The 15,207-nt window shown below is 40.5% G+C and overlaps 1 protein-coding gene across 1 annotated transcript; it reads right to left on the minus strand.

Moving 5' to 3' along the window:
- Positions 1 to 669: 669 nt before the first annotated feature.
- CALHM4 (calcium homeostasis modulator family member 4) lies at positions 670 to 8,750 on the minus strand. Its single transcript, XM_089492191.1, has 2 exons — positions 8,190 to 8,750; positions 670 to 1,083 (listed from the first exon to the last, which is right to left on the minus strand). Exons 1-2 carry the CDS (start codon positions 8,748 to 8,750, stop codon positions 670 to 672), a joined length of 975 nt encoding a protein of 324 aa, XP_089348317.1.
- Positions 8,751 to 15,207: the final 6,457 nt, after the last annotated feature.

Raw genomic sequence — 15,207 nt, forward strand, 5'->3', positions numbered from 1 at the left:
AAGCCCACAGTCTGTTTTTGTCCATATTCTTACCATGTGTCTTTATTAAGGTTTTGTATTTGAGGTTGTAAGTGTATACTGCTTAAAACCACATAAAGAGCCAACACTGGTTACATTTATTTACACAATGCCAACAGATTCAAGGTTACAAGCGAGAACAGTGGAATGACAATTCAAAATTGATGATAAAATTTTCACACGTTATTTTAAATTGATAGAAACGGACAAGAACTCCCTTCCCTAGCAAGATAAACATCTATAGGGTGGTCAAGGGGGAAAGAAACAACAGGTAAGGAACTGCTTAGGTGAGGATAACTTGATTGTAGAGTGATGTGCTGAGATCTTGCTGGTGGGAATGGCGCATGGTTTCTTTATGAGGCAGGTTGAAGGCTGGTCTTTACTGACCATCTGGAACACAGGGCAGATGTCTGGTAGGGCTGAATACTTAGTGATACTGCGACCATGGCAGAAGATCAGGTCCTGTGATGTGTGGTCACCAGCTGCATAAAAATGTAATGTGCGGCTCAATATATGCTTTATATGTAGTATCTGGTAGAAAGAAACCACCACAAGATGGTGTGCCTCCAAACACACTCATATAAAACCAGCCCTTTTCGTTGACCTGTCATTTGGTAAGCAGTAATTAAATAACGCAGACCATACTTTAGTTTATGAAGGTGCAGCAGTTTCATCAGTGCTGGGTGCTTCATCAATGTGAATAAACTTTCCCTCTGTCGGATCGTCTTCTGCCCATTCCTGAAGAAGGCTGTAATTACAGTGCTCTGTGTTGACCATATGCAGAAGGTCAAGTCCAGAGACAGCTTTCCAGTCCCATCTTGAAGGAATACGGATATCGGTTACATTTTTACTTCCAGGTGAAAAACCAAAGAACCTTTTGATATTGTGCATGGCATAAATCTTGGAGTGCTGGTCAGCAGCTTGCTCAAAAAGTATCTGCTCGTTTTTGATGTAGCTGGTCCAATACCAGAGATGTAAGTAACTGAGAGGGGTGCAACATCTGGCTAGACAGAGGGATATAAACACAGTGACTGCTACAGCTGCTATCAAAAGCCATCCCGCTACCTGGGGGGAAAAGAAAATTAAATATTACGTTTTTTAATAACAAGCTAAGAGCAATGCTCTTAAATATACCAACCAACATGCACTTAAGATAAGTACATATAAGGGGTACATGGCAACAACCCAGTATGGAACATCAGTAGGTATGAATATGCAATGAGTCAGTGGCACAACTACTCTTAGACACAGCCCACCGGGGTAGAATAAAAAAGAGGTATGGAAACAGTTAAGTCACCTTATAAATTCAGTGTTATATTATACTCATATCTGGGCGTATTTAAATAGCATAGCCATGTGACTGTGAAGGAAATTGTGTCTAGCTTAGGGTTGGTCTGGAGCGTTGGGGATTATGATTTTCAGGAGGGGTGTCTAGGGTGGAAGTAATTGTCTCTGCTGGGTATGTCTCAGTATGACAGGTAAATTGAATTGTGTTAAAAGAGAGGCCCAAAGTTAAGGAGAGGATTTAGGCAGTAAAGAGAAAAGGGATGAGTTCAAGAGAGGTTATTCTAGCTGGTATTAGCTGCTACCTCTGGCCACCCAATTGTGTGTGTGCAGGAATGTGATTTGTGTGTGGAGTGTGATGTGTGCAGATGACAGTATTATGCGTTGGTGAGAACAATGTGTGTGTGATAGAATGTGCCTTGTGTGGCTAAGTGTGGTAAAGTGCAACTTGTGTGGCTGAGATTGATATGTGGTCAGGGCCGGCCCAAGGCAAAATGCCGCCTGGGGCGAATTTTAAAATGCCGCCCCCCCCTTATCTACCCTTCCTCTCCCTCCGTCCCTGCCCCCCCCCCCCCTTGTACTTACCTTTCAGCAGTCCTGCGGCGAGTCTCCCTGTTCGGTCTCGGTGCCGGCTTGTAATGCTGAGCGCCGGAAATCTTCCGGCACTCAGCATTACAAGCCGGCACCGAGACCGAACAGGGAGACTCGCCGCAGAGGAGAGAGAGAGGGGCGCCGAGCGGGTACTGACAGCGTGGTAAGCGAAAACCACTCGGCGCCCCTTTCTCTCTTTCGCTTTTTTTAAAAAAAAAAAGGGCTTGGGGCGGCAATGTGCCGCCCCTTCAAAAGTGCCGCCTGGAGCGGTTGCCCCACTTGGCTCCATTGTCGGGCCGGCCCTGTATGTGGTAAAGTGTGATTAGTGTCATTTAGAAATAAATTACCAGCGTGATAGGCAGTCACAGCTTTATGTCATATAACATCACATTGCAAAACAATGCGACAAGGCCTTTCAGAGCAGTTATGGTAACGGATTGCAGTGGCGGGAAATATATTTTAAAAGATCATTTCTTACTAGAACATATGAAGGTACAAGAAAAATCTTTTGGAAGCAAGTGGCGGCCAAAATTAGAGCAAAGTAAACGGTAAATAAGATAGGTGCACAGATTAATTCTAAATCTGGCAGTCAGTTTTTCAATCCCAGGACCCCGGGGCAAAGAGAGTTTAGTCATATAATTCTTCTAGGTCACAGGAAAAAAAGTTGAAGAACACTGCTCTAGATACCATTTTGGATGGTGGCCTATACAGTGCTGACATTGCACTAACCCATTAAAAACCACAGACATCTTGTGAACAAGTGAAACTATTTTCAGGTTTGTAGTTCATGTGAATTCTTGTTCTCTGTCTATTCCTGTCTGGGAAAGCTGCCAGCTGACTGAAATGAAATATGTTTTGTCGACCAACAATCCATTTGATTAAAGTTGAATTTCCTGTTAAATAACAAAACTAAAAGCTTTTCAATGTCAAAATATATGTCAAAACAAAAATATTAGAATAACACGAGGTGTATATATATATATATATATAAAAATGTATGTCTGTAAATCAGGGGAGCTCCATTTTTTTCACCTCCCTGGGGCTGTCAGAGGAGATCAGAGGATCTCCCCAACCAGTCCATGCTTCTTGCTACTCATCAAAGCCGGACAGCTACCCAAGACAGTTCTCAAAAATCAGGACTGTCCTCTGAAAACTGGCACTGTTGGGAGGCATGATATAGATAGATAGATAGATAGATAGATAGATAGATAGATAGACCAATAATCGGTAATTGAGAATAAATAAAGATAGATACTGTGAGGCACACACTATCAAGGGGGTAACCCTATATAGTAACAAACAGAAATCAGCTGGTGTGACTGTTCATTAACTTACCATGAAACATAACCTTTATTAATATATTCGCCAATCAATATGTAAAATAAAAAAAAAAATAGAAATTTTACTCATATTGCTGAAGAAAAAATTGTATTTAACTTAAGTTTTGAGAACTATAGGGTAATGATATGGAGGTTTTTTATATTCATTGAATTGAAATGAAAACCTAAAAAATTTAAATTCAATTAATTGAAGTCCCCTGTGCTTTGTATTGTTTCTAGCGTAAGCCATCCTGTTGCTGTCCCCAGAACCACAGACAATCTAGCAAGCTTTGTGTATTGGTGGCATAGATAGGGAGCCAATACATACCTGTCACCAATAGTCTAAAGGCTTGCTGCCGATGCCTTTGTATGCATGCATTGACAATGCCCAATCGCTCCACAAGTACATTTTTCAGTTCAAGTTCACATAAGCGAGTTGTATGTTTGCAATTTTCACCAGATGAGTCATACAGATGCACTACTACAAGTAATTATAGTGGTCCCCAAAACTGTATTTTTAAGCAAAAATTACTTGGTGTTGACAGTGGCGTTCACCGAATGCAAACTGGCGGACTCATTAGTTACTTAAGATACAAGACTTCTGTCTCATTTTTCCCCACTGAGACCAAGGAATGCAAGCAGAAAGCAGGCTGCCTGCACATGCTCTGAGCACCTACTGACCATAGCTGGGAACTCTCCGGGTTTGACTTGGAGATTGCCGGGTGAAGCACCGCTTCCCCGTTTCAAAACCCGAATCCTCCGGGTCACGGAAGCAGGGTCTTGACACGCCCCACTCTCCGCCCATTTTCCCTTTAAATTGGGGTGTTTCCCACTGCCGTCAGCGGGAATGCCCCTGGACATCAACGGGACCTCCCACTAACATCAGGGGGACCTCCCACTGATGTCAGTGGAAACTCCCACTGATGTCACAGGACTGCCCCCTGACATCAGTGGGCAGTCCTGGCCACGTCCCGCAAGGGAAGGCTCTGGGTAGCCGGAGCCCAGAAGTTCCCAGGTATGCTACTGATATAGCATAGAGTGCTACTGAGCATGAGCAAGTGTACATATGAATACTTCCTGTTTTTAGTAGAGGTAACCTGGGAAGGCTTAATACAAAAGAAGTCTCATTTTCTATTTTCAATAACTAAAGAATGAATGCTCCAGTTTGTATGCAGTAAAATACAAAATGGACTGCAACATGCATTCAAAATTGAAAATACAAGTTTGGAAATCAGACTGTTCCTTTAAATGAATATTTTAAAAGACACAAATCAGGAAAAGTCAGTGTCACGCTAAAGTTATTTGTATTAGCCTAGCCACTAATAATTACAGGCCATGGTGAGCACTTAAAAATGCTAACTACATTGAAGGCACCACACCTTAAAATATGATGCCTTGTAAACACTGCTGACTGAAGAGGAACAGCTTGCAGAGATTATCACCAGTTTATTTTAGTAATAAGTGACATCAAAAGAATGATTTCCTTTCTTGTAACCTTTACTGAGGAGACCTCGTTAAATACACTGCTTTAAGTATATTTTCATTTTACATACATGCTCAGGACCCCATTGTGTACGTTAATGTAGGGTATGCCTGTATATACAGTTAAGACATCAGCTGAAATGCATTTCTTTAGGTGCCAGTGCATTGATAATGCGTGTGATGCATTAAGAATGGTCCATTAACTATGGTAAATATATATATATACTGTATATATATATATATATATATATATATATATATATATATATATATATATATATATATATATATATATATATACTCAGGGCCGGCCTTAGGGGTATGCGACCTGTGCTTTGTGTTTTTTTTAACTTTATTTAAATCCTCCATGTTAAATAAAGTAAAAAAAAACTTTATTTAACATGGAGGATGTTAAATAAAGTTAAAACAACAAAAAAAAAACTGATGCTTTAATTTAAGTCCCGGGCATATGATGTCATATTCCTGCGCTCAGCTGTAAACACCAGCACCGCGACGGAGTCACGGAGAGTGAGGGGCGCTGAGCGGTTGCTGAAAACTTCACGAGCAACCGCTCTGCGCCCCTACCCTGGACTTAAATTAAAGCATTGTTTTGTTGTTTCAACTTTATTTAACATCCAGAGCGAGAAGACGGACACCTCCCGCTCCCACCGCAGGACTCAACATGGTAAGTAAGGATAATGAGAAGTAGGGAGAGGGGGTGAGGGGAAGGCAGTGAGAAGGGACAGAGGGGGGGTGAGAAGGGGCAGAGGGGGAGGCAGTGAGAAGGGGCGGGGGGGAGACAGTGAGAAGGGGCAGGGGGGGAGGCAGCGAGATGGGGCAGAGGGGGGAAGGCAGTGAGAAGGGGCAGAGGTGGTAGATAGTGAGAAAGGGAAGTTTTGTGACAAGATTTCCTTTTTTGGGATGGGGGGGCGCCACAGGAGTAGTCCGCACAGGGCGCCGGAACACTTAAGGCCGGCTCTCTATATACTGTATATTTTAACACACTGTACTGTATATTTGATTGTATATTTCAATCCTATTGTACTGCCCTGCCGCATATGATAGTACTAAAAAATCAATAAATAATTTTAAAATCGACATTGATGCACTCATGCACACACACTGACACCCTCATGTATTGTCTGAAAGTCATAAAAAAAAAGAGTAGAACAAGCAGGGCTCGTAGAAGAATTTATAGTTGGCACTCAGAAGAAGCCAGCTGATATCTTATCTGACTGCTGTGCAACGAGTTTTATCCTGTCGATCAAGCAGAAAACTCCAGGCACAGGTCAGTGGGACCTCCTGCCTGCATCCTGCAAGGGGGTCCGAGTAGCTGGAGCCATGAAGTTCCCATGTATCATCAGCTCCACCACACAACCCTTGAAAGAGGAACTGATGAGCTGCTATGATTCCATTCTCGCGAAGCTAGCGTAGATAAACAGGGGAATGCCTGTATGCACAAAAGTGTGTGTATGTAACGTCTACGCATTCCTGTTATAGAAAGCCTTGAATAATTGTCTTCGGTTGGCTAATGTAAGCGTACAATGACATTTAGGCATGATGTGTTACATTTCATAAAAACAGTGGCACATCTGTCTTTGGCAAGCTCTAGGCCCAACCCAAAGCAACATCAGCCGCTGCTCCCTCCCTTACAGCTAAGCAGTGGGATATGACATCACATCTCAGCACTCCACCAGTTTCAGTAAATGAACTATGGAGCTTGTGCCAACTCTGCACTGTCCTGCACAATATTAGTGGGCCAGCTCAGGAGATCACTTATATACGTTGCAACTGGATGGCTAAACAGATTAGGCTCTGGACCAGTAAGCCTAGGCCAGAATACACCACTGAGTATAAGGGCTTTTCATGTTGTGGAGATACTATTTCTTTTTGAGGGTATGAAGAAATATTTTCCTGTTTAATAATAATGAAGCCCACGGGGGCCAGAATGGACTAGAGTGGGCCCTGACAGAGTGCTGAGCAGGGCTAGGCTAAGGCAGGAATTGTGGATTTTAGGGGAGGAGTTTTGGTAGGAGGATATTTAAGTTTGGTGATCACAGGGGTAAGGATCCATTTTGTTTAACCTTACCTGGTGGTGTTTGTCCCACCCTCCCTCCCATTATGTGGTTGAGTTTGTAGAGTAGTGTTGCTGCATTAGTCACAGTTGTGGGCGGTAGCTTGCCAGGTATCTATGGGGTTAATGTGGTGGTATGATCCTTGGTGGTCATAACTGGTGGGAGGTACCTTGCAAGGAGTGGTGCTCGGAACCTCGGGTCCGGGTTGGGGCATCCTGGTATGTCCCTTCCCAAATTGGTGTATGGTATGGTGTTGCTGCATTAGTCACAGTCGTGGGCGGTAGCTTGCCAGGTATCTATGGGGTTAATGTGGTGGTATGATCCTTGGTGGTCATAACCGGTGGGAGGTTCCTTGCAAGAAATGGTGCTTGGAACCTCGGGTGCGGGTTGGGGCATCCTGGTATGTCCCCTCCCAAATTGGTGTGTGGTATGGTGTTCCTGCATTAGTCACAGTCGTGGGCGGTAGCTTGCCAGGTATCCAAGGGGTTAATGTGGTGGTATGATCATTGGTGGTCATAACCGGTGGGAGGTTCCTTGCAAGGAGTGGTGCTCGGAACCTCAGGTCCGGGTTGGGGCATCCTGGTATGTCCCCTCCCAAAATTGGTGTGTGGTATGGTACCTGGATAACTTGGCAAGCTAGGTTGGTTTTGGTTACGTCATTGTCTCTGTTAACGCATCTATGTTTATTATTTCAGGTTTTACAGGACAATGACTGTTAAATAAAACGGCTGTGGCCTTTTCAAACCCATCTTGTGTGTTGGTGTTTTATTTAATTGAGCAAATGAGCCAAGCCTGGCCCGTGAGTCGAAGCTACATCTGTCATAGTAATAAACATGGGGATGGATATTCGTTCAAGCATCGTGAAATTCATCTTATACTTCATGTAACGTAGTTTTTAGCATCTTTCCAATTTAAACATTTTTTTGAGCTTGGCTTTTAATTAAGTTTCCATCACTGAATAAAAATATTTTTGAAAAAACTTTTGCAGAATATATTAGTCAGATTTAGTTGGCCATGATAACGCTTACAAGTTTTTATTCTTGGCCTGATACCCCGTAAAGATAGAAACGCAGAATTTGACGTCTGGTAAGCGGCCCATCTACTCTGATGTGAGGACTAGTAATCAGTCCTTCGTCTTTATGAATGATTCTTTTTTGTACATAGCTCTTCTTCTGTAAAACAAAAAAATACTTAAAAAAACAAACACTTTTTAAAATAAATAAACATATAAAAAAAATCCTCCCTAGAAGTTCTCTCCGCTTTTAAAGCACTTGCATGGCAACTTAGTAACAGTTTCTCCATGAAGGCTATTTTCAATGTAAGAATATAAAAGGAACAAGAGAATGCTTATTCCGGTTAGGTAATTCTGGAGGCACAATTCCCGGGCATCACACAATGGATGTTGGAGATTTGGCCCTACCTGAGACTGGTACTTCAGCTCCAGGAGAACCTCCTCTCTGACTAAGGTCAAGTTGACAGGAAGCAGCTGTGGACACGGGAACCGAGCGAGAACGTGTCTCCGGGCATCTACTGTCATGTTCCTGAAGAAGTCATACTTGTCCACATTGGCATATTCGCTGACAGCACATGCATAATAGGACCCGTTCAACAGGGTGACCGCCAACCACGTGACAGGGGCTACCAGCGCTCTCCCGATGATGCCTCCAAGCACAAAGCAGATGAGCTTATACTTGATCAGTGTGATCTGCCTGCTTCTCTCCTGGATGTTGAAGCTGTGTGAGGAACCCGTGAAGAGTCTCCATGTGTTCTCGTTAAATACAAAGCCCACGATCAACAGAATCAAGGCTGGGACACCCAGGAAAGCTAAGCCATAGTTGAGGTTTTCAGTATGATGGCAAGGACAGCTGAAAGCAAAAAAGGAAAAGAGTTGCTGGCCACCAACTGTCAAGAGCGCAACCAACCCATTGAAAAGGATGGACTCTTTGCTCTTCAGAAAACTGATCAGCTCATCCAGGAGCATTTTTGCTGTCTGTTCCTGCTTCCCAGTGTTTTGTGATCTATCAGGTTTTAATGGGTTGTGCTCTTCCTGAAACAAAACCCTCCACCCTTCACCCCCCACCCTGTGCCTGAAGGGAAATCGTGAATGAAAACCACGTGGGGATCATTCTGTACATTCTTTGATTTAAAGCACGTAGATGGACAGCTCTGTATTGTTCGTGATTTAACCCTGCAGGCAAATCACTGCTAAAACTAAGGGTACTTTGCAAACGTGGCTGTCAGGCAAATAACCTTAGATGTACTGATATTATTGTTATTATTAATTTATATTGTGTCATCATATTCCACAGTGGTGTATATTGGCCAAACATGATGTAATAAGTAGTGCATAACATAGCTGTTTTGGACAGAAATAAACAGTATTTAGGGTTTTTAGGTTAAACACACAAACGCTAACTTTTGGTGCAAAACTGTGAATATGGGCATTTAACAGGAATATTGGTTGCTGTGAAAATTACCACTTTTCAAACTTTCACATCCTTTTTTTTTGTACATAACCTCCAAGTGTAAATCCACTTTGACGTTTTACATTTATTGTAATTAAAAAAATAATATTGTGGCTTGGCAGGCTTCATTACAGAATGCTCGTTTTCAGTTAAACTTAAAAATTTATGTTTTCGAAATGTTTTTGCAACCAGTAATGCAGCAGTAGGAACTAGTGAGTATGTTTGGCAATTACTTTTCTACCACCCAGTACATCACTTTGTTGTATTTAATAGTTGGAAATTGGGTACAATGCAGTTGTGGTTTATTGGGGACATAGCAGGTTGACTGCTATGGAAGTTGCCAGAAAAATACAAGATTAGGTAATCCAATATTGGTTGGGTGCTGCCCTAGGCCTGACCCAGGTGGCTACTGCCTACCATGCTGAGGATATGACATCATATGCCTGTGCAATGCATCTGCAGCACAGTCACTATAGCAGCTGTGTGAGTTAAGCACAATGCTCCATAGTGTATTCAGGACAGTTACAAAGCAGATTGTTTACCTCCCCAACCAGCCCAAAGGATAAGTGGAGTGCCAGAGAGCCTGATCTGCCAATAGACCAATCTGGCTCTCGGTTGAGTCCCCTGGAACTGATGCCCTATGCCTAGTCAACCTAGGTGAGAATACACCTCTGTCCGTCAGGGGTTTTTATGATAAAAGGTTGGCACCAAGAGGATGAAGCGTTGTGTAAGCATGTTGTATCTAGGAACCCGCAACAATGGTCTGTGTCACGGTGACCATGGGCTGGTTGAGTTGATCTGAAGATCATCCCAGATTCCCGTAGTAGCCTACTGAGCTGTGGTATTAATTGAGATCTGTTTATTTGCAGGACAGGGCTTAATACCATGTGGCTGCTTCACAACCTACTGAAGTGGAGCACTGGCATGTGAAGTGAGCATTTTGATTCAATAAATCACGAGGTGGCTGCAAATAGTAGGTAGGTTGATAGCCCTACCCCAACCTGTTCTGTTACTGTGACTCCAACCCTTCTAACCGTATCTCCCCAATGAAGGTGTCACACTAAAGGCACCTAAATTATTTGGGATATGTATATACCGGTATACAGTAGATGTATAGATAGTTTCTTCTTTCAAACTTGCTTACTGTTATGTGTGATGGTGTGAAGGTGATGAGCATCTGTAATCAGTAATCCATTATTTTTATAATATTTTAAGTATACATTATGACATTTTTAAGAAAGTTTCTTTACATCTCAATATTTGTACTTTAATGTATGTATTGGGGTACTCAAGGACTACACATATCACTAGTAGAAAAACTGCTGTATGTCCACCTAAGCAAATAAAAAAAAAACTAAACAGCTCAAGTTTTTTTTACACACAAAGCCCTTTATCGCACATTTTTGTTGTTGTTGGAACCTACTTCAAGATGCAGCTGTCTGATCTTTAAAATATAATGAGACACAAACAAACATGATTTCATGTATAATTTAACTCATTCATATCCAAGGGTTTTAATACAGTAAAAAAAAGTGTATTTTTTTCCCTGTGTGCTTTTACAAAAATAAATGCCTGCTTTGTTTAATGCATATATACAAATTAAATAATGTTTTCCCCAGTGGAAACGGGTATATTTATACCAGTAATAAAAGTAGGAAAAATCAAAACATAATGACCTTTTTTTGCTGAAGAAAAGCATTTATTATATTTGTTCACTCCACTATGCTAAAAATATCTACCCACAAAAATATAATAAAGGGAGTAAACAGAAAACATCAGCAAAGATCAGTGGAAATAATTGCCCTAATCATGGCAAATCACTAATATATTAAAACCAAAGTCATATAACCCTCATAAAAGATCATAAGCTTGCAAGAGCAGAGCTCTATCCTCCTTTTGTACCTTTCTGTTTTATGTTTGTTCATGTTACTGTTTATATTGTAAATTACATTGTTAATTTTAATGTTGTGACTTTTAATCTCCCCTCATTGTAATACTGTTATAGAATCTGCTTCTCCGAAGGGACAGAATGTGATGTAAGAGGTAGGATTTTAGTTTTGTGCGTGTTTTATATCTCTAAAACTAACCACCTCATTGAAGAGTTTTACACACTTAAAAGCCTGAGGTTTTAAATTGTCATCATTAATTTAATGCTACCCAAAAATCATGACGGTATAGAGCATCAAATGGAAATACGAAAGCAGAATAAAATTAAAGATCATTTTATGAAAGAGACACTCCAGCCATCATAGGCACTTTAATACATGTAGTAGTGTCTCATTTAAATAAATGCTGTTTGCATTAGCTCTCCACAAGCACCTTGGCTTGCAGCAGTTTAGCGATGTGAAACATTAAACTGTCCCTGTTTGGCAACTATAATTACATTTTATTTGAACCCTCTGTCACTTAGTACTAGTTAACACTTATAATTGGAAAGCCTTGTAAAACAAATTAAAACTGTAAATGTCAAGGAAATGGAGCCCATTTCATAAAATTGTTCTTGCAGTGATGTTTGGTGTAGGTGACATAAAATGCAAATTAGTGCTATTGCAGCATTTTTTTAGTTGTTAAAGAAGGTTTTGCCTTATTTCAGAACAGCAAAAGATGCCGGCAAATAAATATAGTTGTAATAAAAACTTAAGGGCCAGTGCAGCTACCAAAAACACTTTAATATATATGATAGCAGATTGGTCCCTTTTTGTGCAGTCCTCATTCATTGTAAACACAAAGGGAGATTCTGCTGAATCCCCCATATGCAATTTCCCATTTCCAACACCAGCTGCTTGGCATGGAAGAAATGTTTTCAACCAAACAACACCTTAAGCTGTCCATCACAATGTGCTGTACCCATCTCCATTCAGATGCGACGCTGGCTCAGTGAGGGTTCCAGTGGAGTCTAACCAGATCATTGATTTTAATGGGAGTACTATGGATCACAAAGGGAGTGTTGTAGATGGAACATGCTAAAAGTATCCAGCAAGATAATAAATTAAGCTACAAGATGTTGAACCTCTGTATCAAAGGAACCTCCCCCAAATATATATCAAGTGTAGTTTTAGCGTAAAACAAGTATTACACACTACATTATAAAAAAAGTAAAAACAAAACTCTCAAGCAATTCATCCACAAACAATGAACCCACCCTCTAATTGTATGAACAAACAAATATGTTATTATATTAATTATTAATAATGTTTATATCATATGTGTTAAAATGCAATATTTATGCAACCCGTAAGTGAGATGTCCAGAAACTGCTATAGATTCTATAAAGTGAGTACTGCTGGGCTAGTACGTATGGGACGCTAGAAGCAAGCATGGCTTTTATAAGATGTGGAGCTGGCCACTTAGAGCAGGTCTAGCGCCAAATAGACTTCAAAGAAGAAACCTATGTGGGAACAATGCATGATCATATGCTACTCCCCACCCAGAGATTAAACTGTCCAAAGGAAAAATGCATTAAATAAAGGGAATTATACAGTAATTGTAGTTTTAAGTTGAAGTAAATGTGTCATATTTTGGGTGAATTTTCCTACTCCAACATCACACGGAGTTAATGTACTTTAATTAATCAGAGTACCTGTCTGGATGATTTACATCCAGTCATTGTATTGTTTACCACAAGGCAGTATTATAAGGAGTCAGGGTGTTTGTCTAGTAGATTGGGCTAGGATTCCAGAACTAGAACCCATATAAATGCCTAATATGAAGTTGTCTGAAAACATTATATTATGTAAAAAAAAACACAAGTGTTTGGGGTTTACTTTTTTAAAAAAAACCCACGTAGGTGCGTGGGGAACATGAGGAAGCTATAAAAAAGATGATCAGGATACGCATCTGCTATTAGAACATTGCAAAGGTCCTACTTTAGTGACTCACTAATGGTTTTAACAGAAGTCTTATAAAACTGTGAAAATTATATTTGTCAGGGGGCAACTAAATATTAAGGATTAAGCCTGTATTTAAGCAGTGATTTCAATTGTGATATACGTATGCGTAAATAGCAAAAATTGGATGCTTTAAATCAGAGATGAAAGAGCCGGCTCCGGCACAGACTGGATAGCCCTGACTCTATTTAGCAGTCAGGGCGGCATGTGGTTGTGGGGATAAAGGGTCAGATAGAGGTCAGGGTTATATGTAATAGGTTAGGTAGGTTATGTAATAAAAATTTTTTAGAAGTCTCTAGTTGCGCTCGCGTTGGTTAGTTTGCCGCCTTTTTTACTTTAGGTGCGCTCGAGGACGCCGCCCGCCGCCCCCCTTTTTGCGCGCCTTGTACTCGTGGGCAGGAATTCGCCCTATAAATAGCACCTGTTTGAGGTACACTTCACTTACCTATGAGAGCCAAGGGATGAACATGGAGGATCTGAGCTGCTTCTGAGGCGCCCACCCTCCCACCCATATAATAATTTTATATTTATGTACATTTAATCTTCTGTCGTGGCTTTTATTGGGTTAAGGTTACCCCTTTAAAAAAAAAAAAAAAGGCCTTTAAATGGTTAAATTATGGTTGCACTCTGGGGCTTGGGCCAGGAGTGCTTTTATGGTTACAAAGTTTCAAGTTTATGTGAGTAATTTGTTGATTACATTGTAAGCTAAATAAAAGACCACGGCCTGTTTATCCAATCTGAAGTTGTTTGGTGTCTTTATTTATTATTGTTATTATTTGTGGTGTATGTGAAGTCTGGTTCAATGTTTGGTTTATATCCCTTACAATCACATGTGTGACCCTGAGAGTTTGTGGCCCAGAAATGCGTATAAATCAGGTAGACAGCATTGTCAGCACAGGTTAGTTGGGTAATATTGTGTGGTGACCCACAATGATTTTTAAACATCAGGGCATATCCAGCATTTAAAAGATAAATAATTATATGTTTTATTGCTCTGAAGCGTAAAATAAGGTTTATTTTCCTGTTTTTGCCTAACAATCGGTTTAAGAAGTTTTAATAATAGCTTTCAACTGTAGTCCTGTATAAGGTCAAGCAGAGTAGACTTAATTACGGGAATAGTATTAAATATGCATACAGTGGCCCTTTATTGTCTGTTTTCCAATGCAACCGCCGTAACAGCCAATAAGTGTTTCTGATTAACCCCTTTTGGTATGAAAGAGCACTGTTTTTGTAAAGGGACAATGTGTCTTGTCTGGGTGTTTAAACATTTAGAGAAGACAATATGTTGGCATAAATTGTATTAACATGCTAAACAATGCAAAGTAGAACAACACATTTAAGGTACCATTTATATTTTATGTTTAATTTGAATTGATTGTAACTTTTAAAAAAAAAAAAAATTTATATTTTATTTATCTTTTCAGACAGGAAGCACATGTACAGTAGATGAACATGTATATAAAAAGTGAAATAAAAGCATTATACAGAATTGTCAAAATGTTACAATGAATACAATTCTGGACACAAGCGTACCACTAGCGTATGCTGATTTCTTACAAGTCAAGTAACAGCTGGTGTAACACACTGATAAATCAGCAAGCATTAAAGGTAACAAGTGACTCTGTGTTTAGAACAATCTAGGAACGCAACCATAGGAGTTATTCCAAGCCCGGCAAGGGATGGTCGCCCTGTAGAACTCTACGAGAGAACCAACCAGTGTGTTGAAACATGTGAAGTAGAGAACAGTGGGTGGACACATCTAAAGTGTGAATGAATGAAGACCATCTAGTAAGAATGCAGAGAAGGATTGTTTGTAACTTAATAGGCATTCTAATTTTTACCGTAATGCACACATTCAAATAAACCCAACAGATCTCCTACATGGAAAATAGCTCTGGAGTGGGGAAAGGGGCAAATGGGGAATTCTGCAGAATTCCCTCCCTCATGCATTTGCAAGGGGGCACCCGGTGAATTTAAAGGAAACGCTCGTATATCATGTACACTACAGTTCTAATGCTGCATTTAGTTATGTATTAAATTCAGCAGTGTAGATGAAACAGCATAACTTCCCGAAAGACTGAAAAAA

This window comes from Sceloporus occidentalis, unplaced genomic scaffold (genome assembly GCF_023333645.1).
Source record: "Sceloporus occidentalis isolate IW3139 unplaced genomic scaffold, rSceOcc1.0.p SCAF_54, whole genome shotgun sequence".
Classification (NCBI taxonomy): Eukaryota; Metazoa; Chordata; class Lepidosauria; order Squamata; family Phrynosomatidae; genus Sceloporus; species Sceloporus occidentalis.

What these genes read in the sequence shown, in the direction of transcription:
- CALHM4 (XM_089492191.1), bottom strand. Translation starts at nt 8,750, where the DNA reads ATGCTCCTGGATGAGCTGATCAGTTTTCTGAAGAGCAAAGAGTCCATC. An exon ending in AGCTGAAGTACCAGTCTCAG is followed by an intron (nt 1,084 to 8,189) that starts GTAGGGCCAAAT and finishes TTTTCCCCCCAG; the next exon opens with GTAGCGGGATGGCTTTTGAT.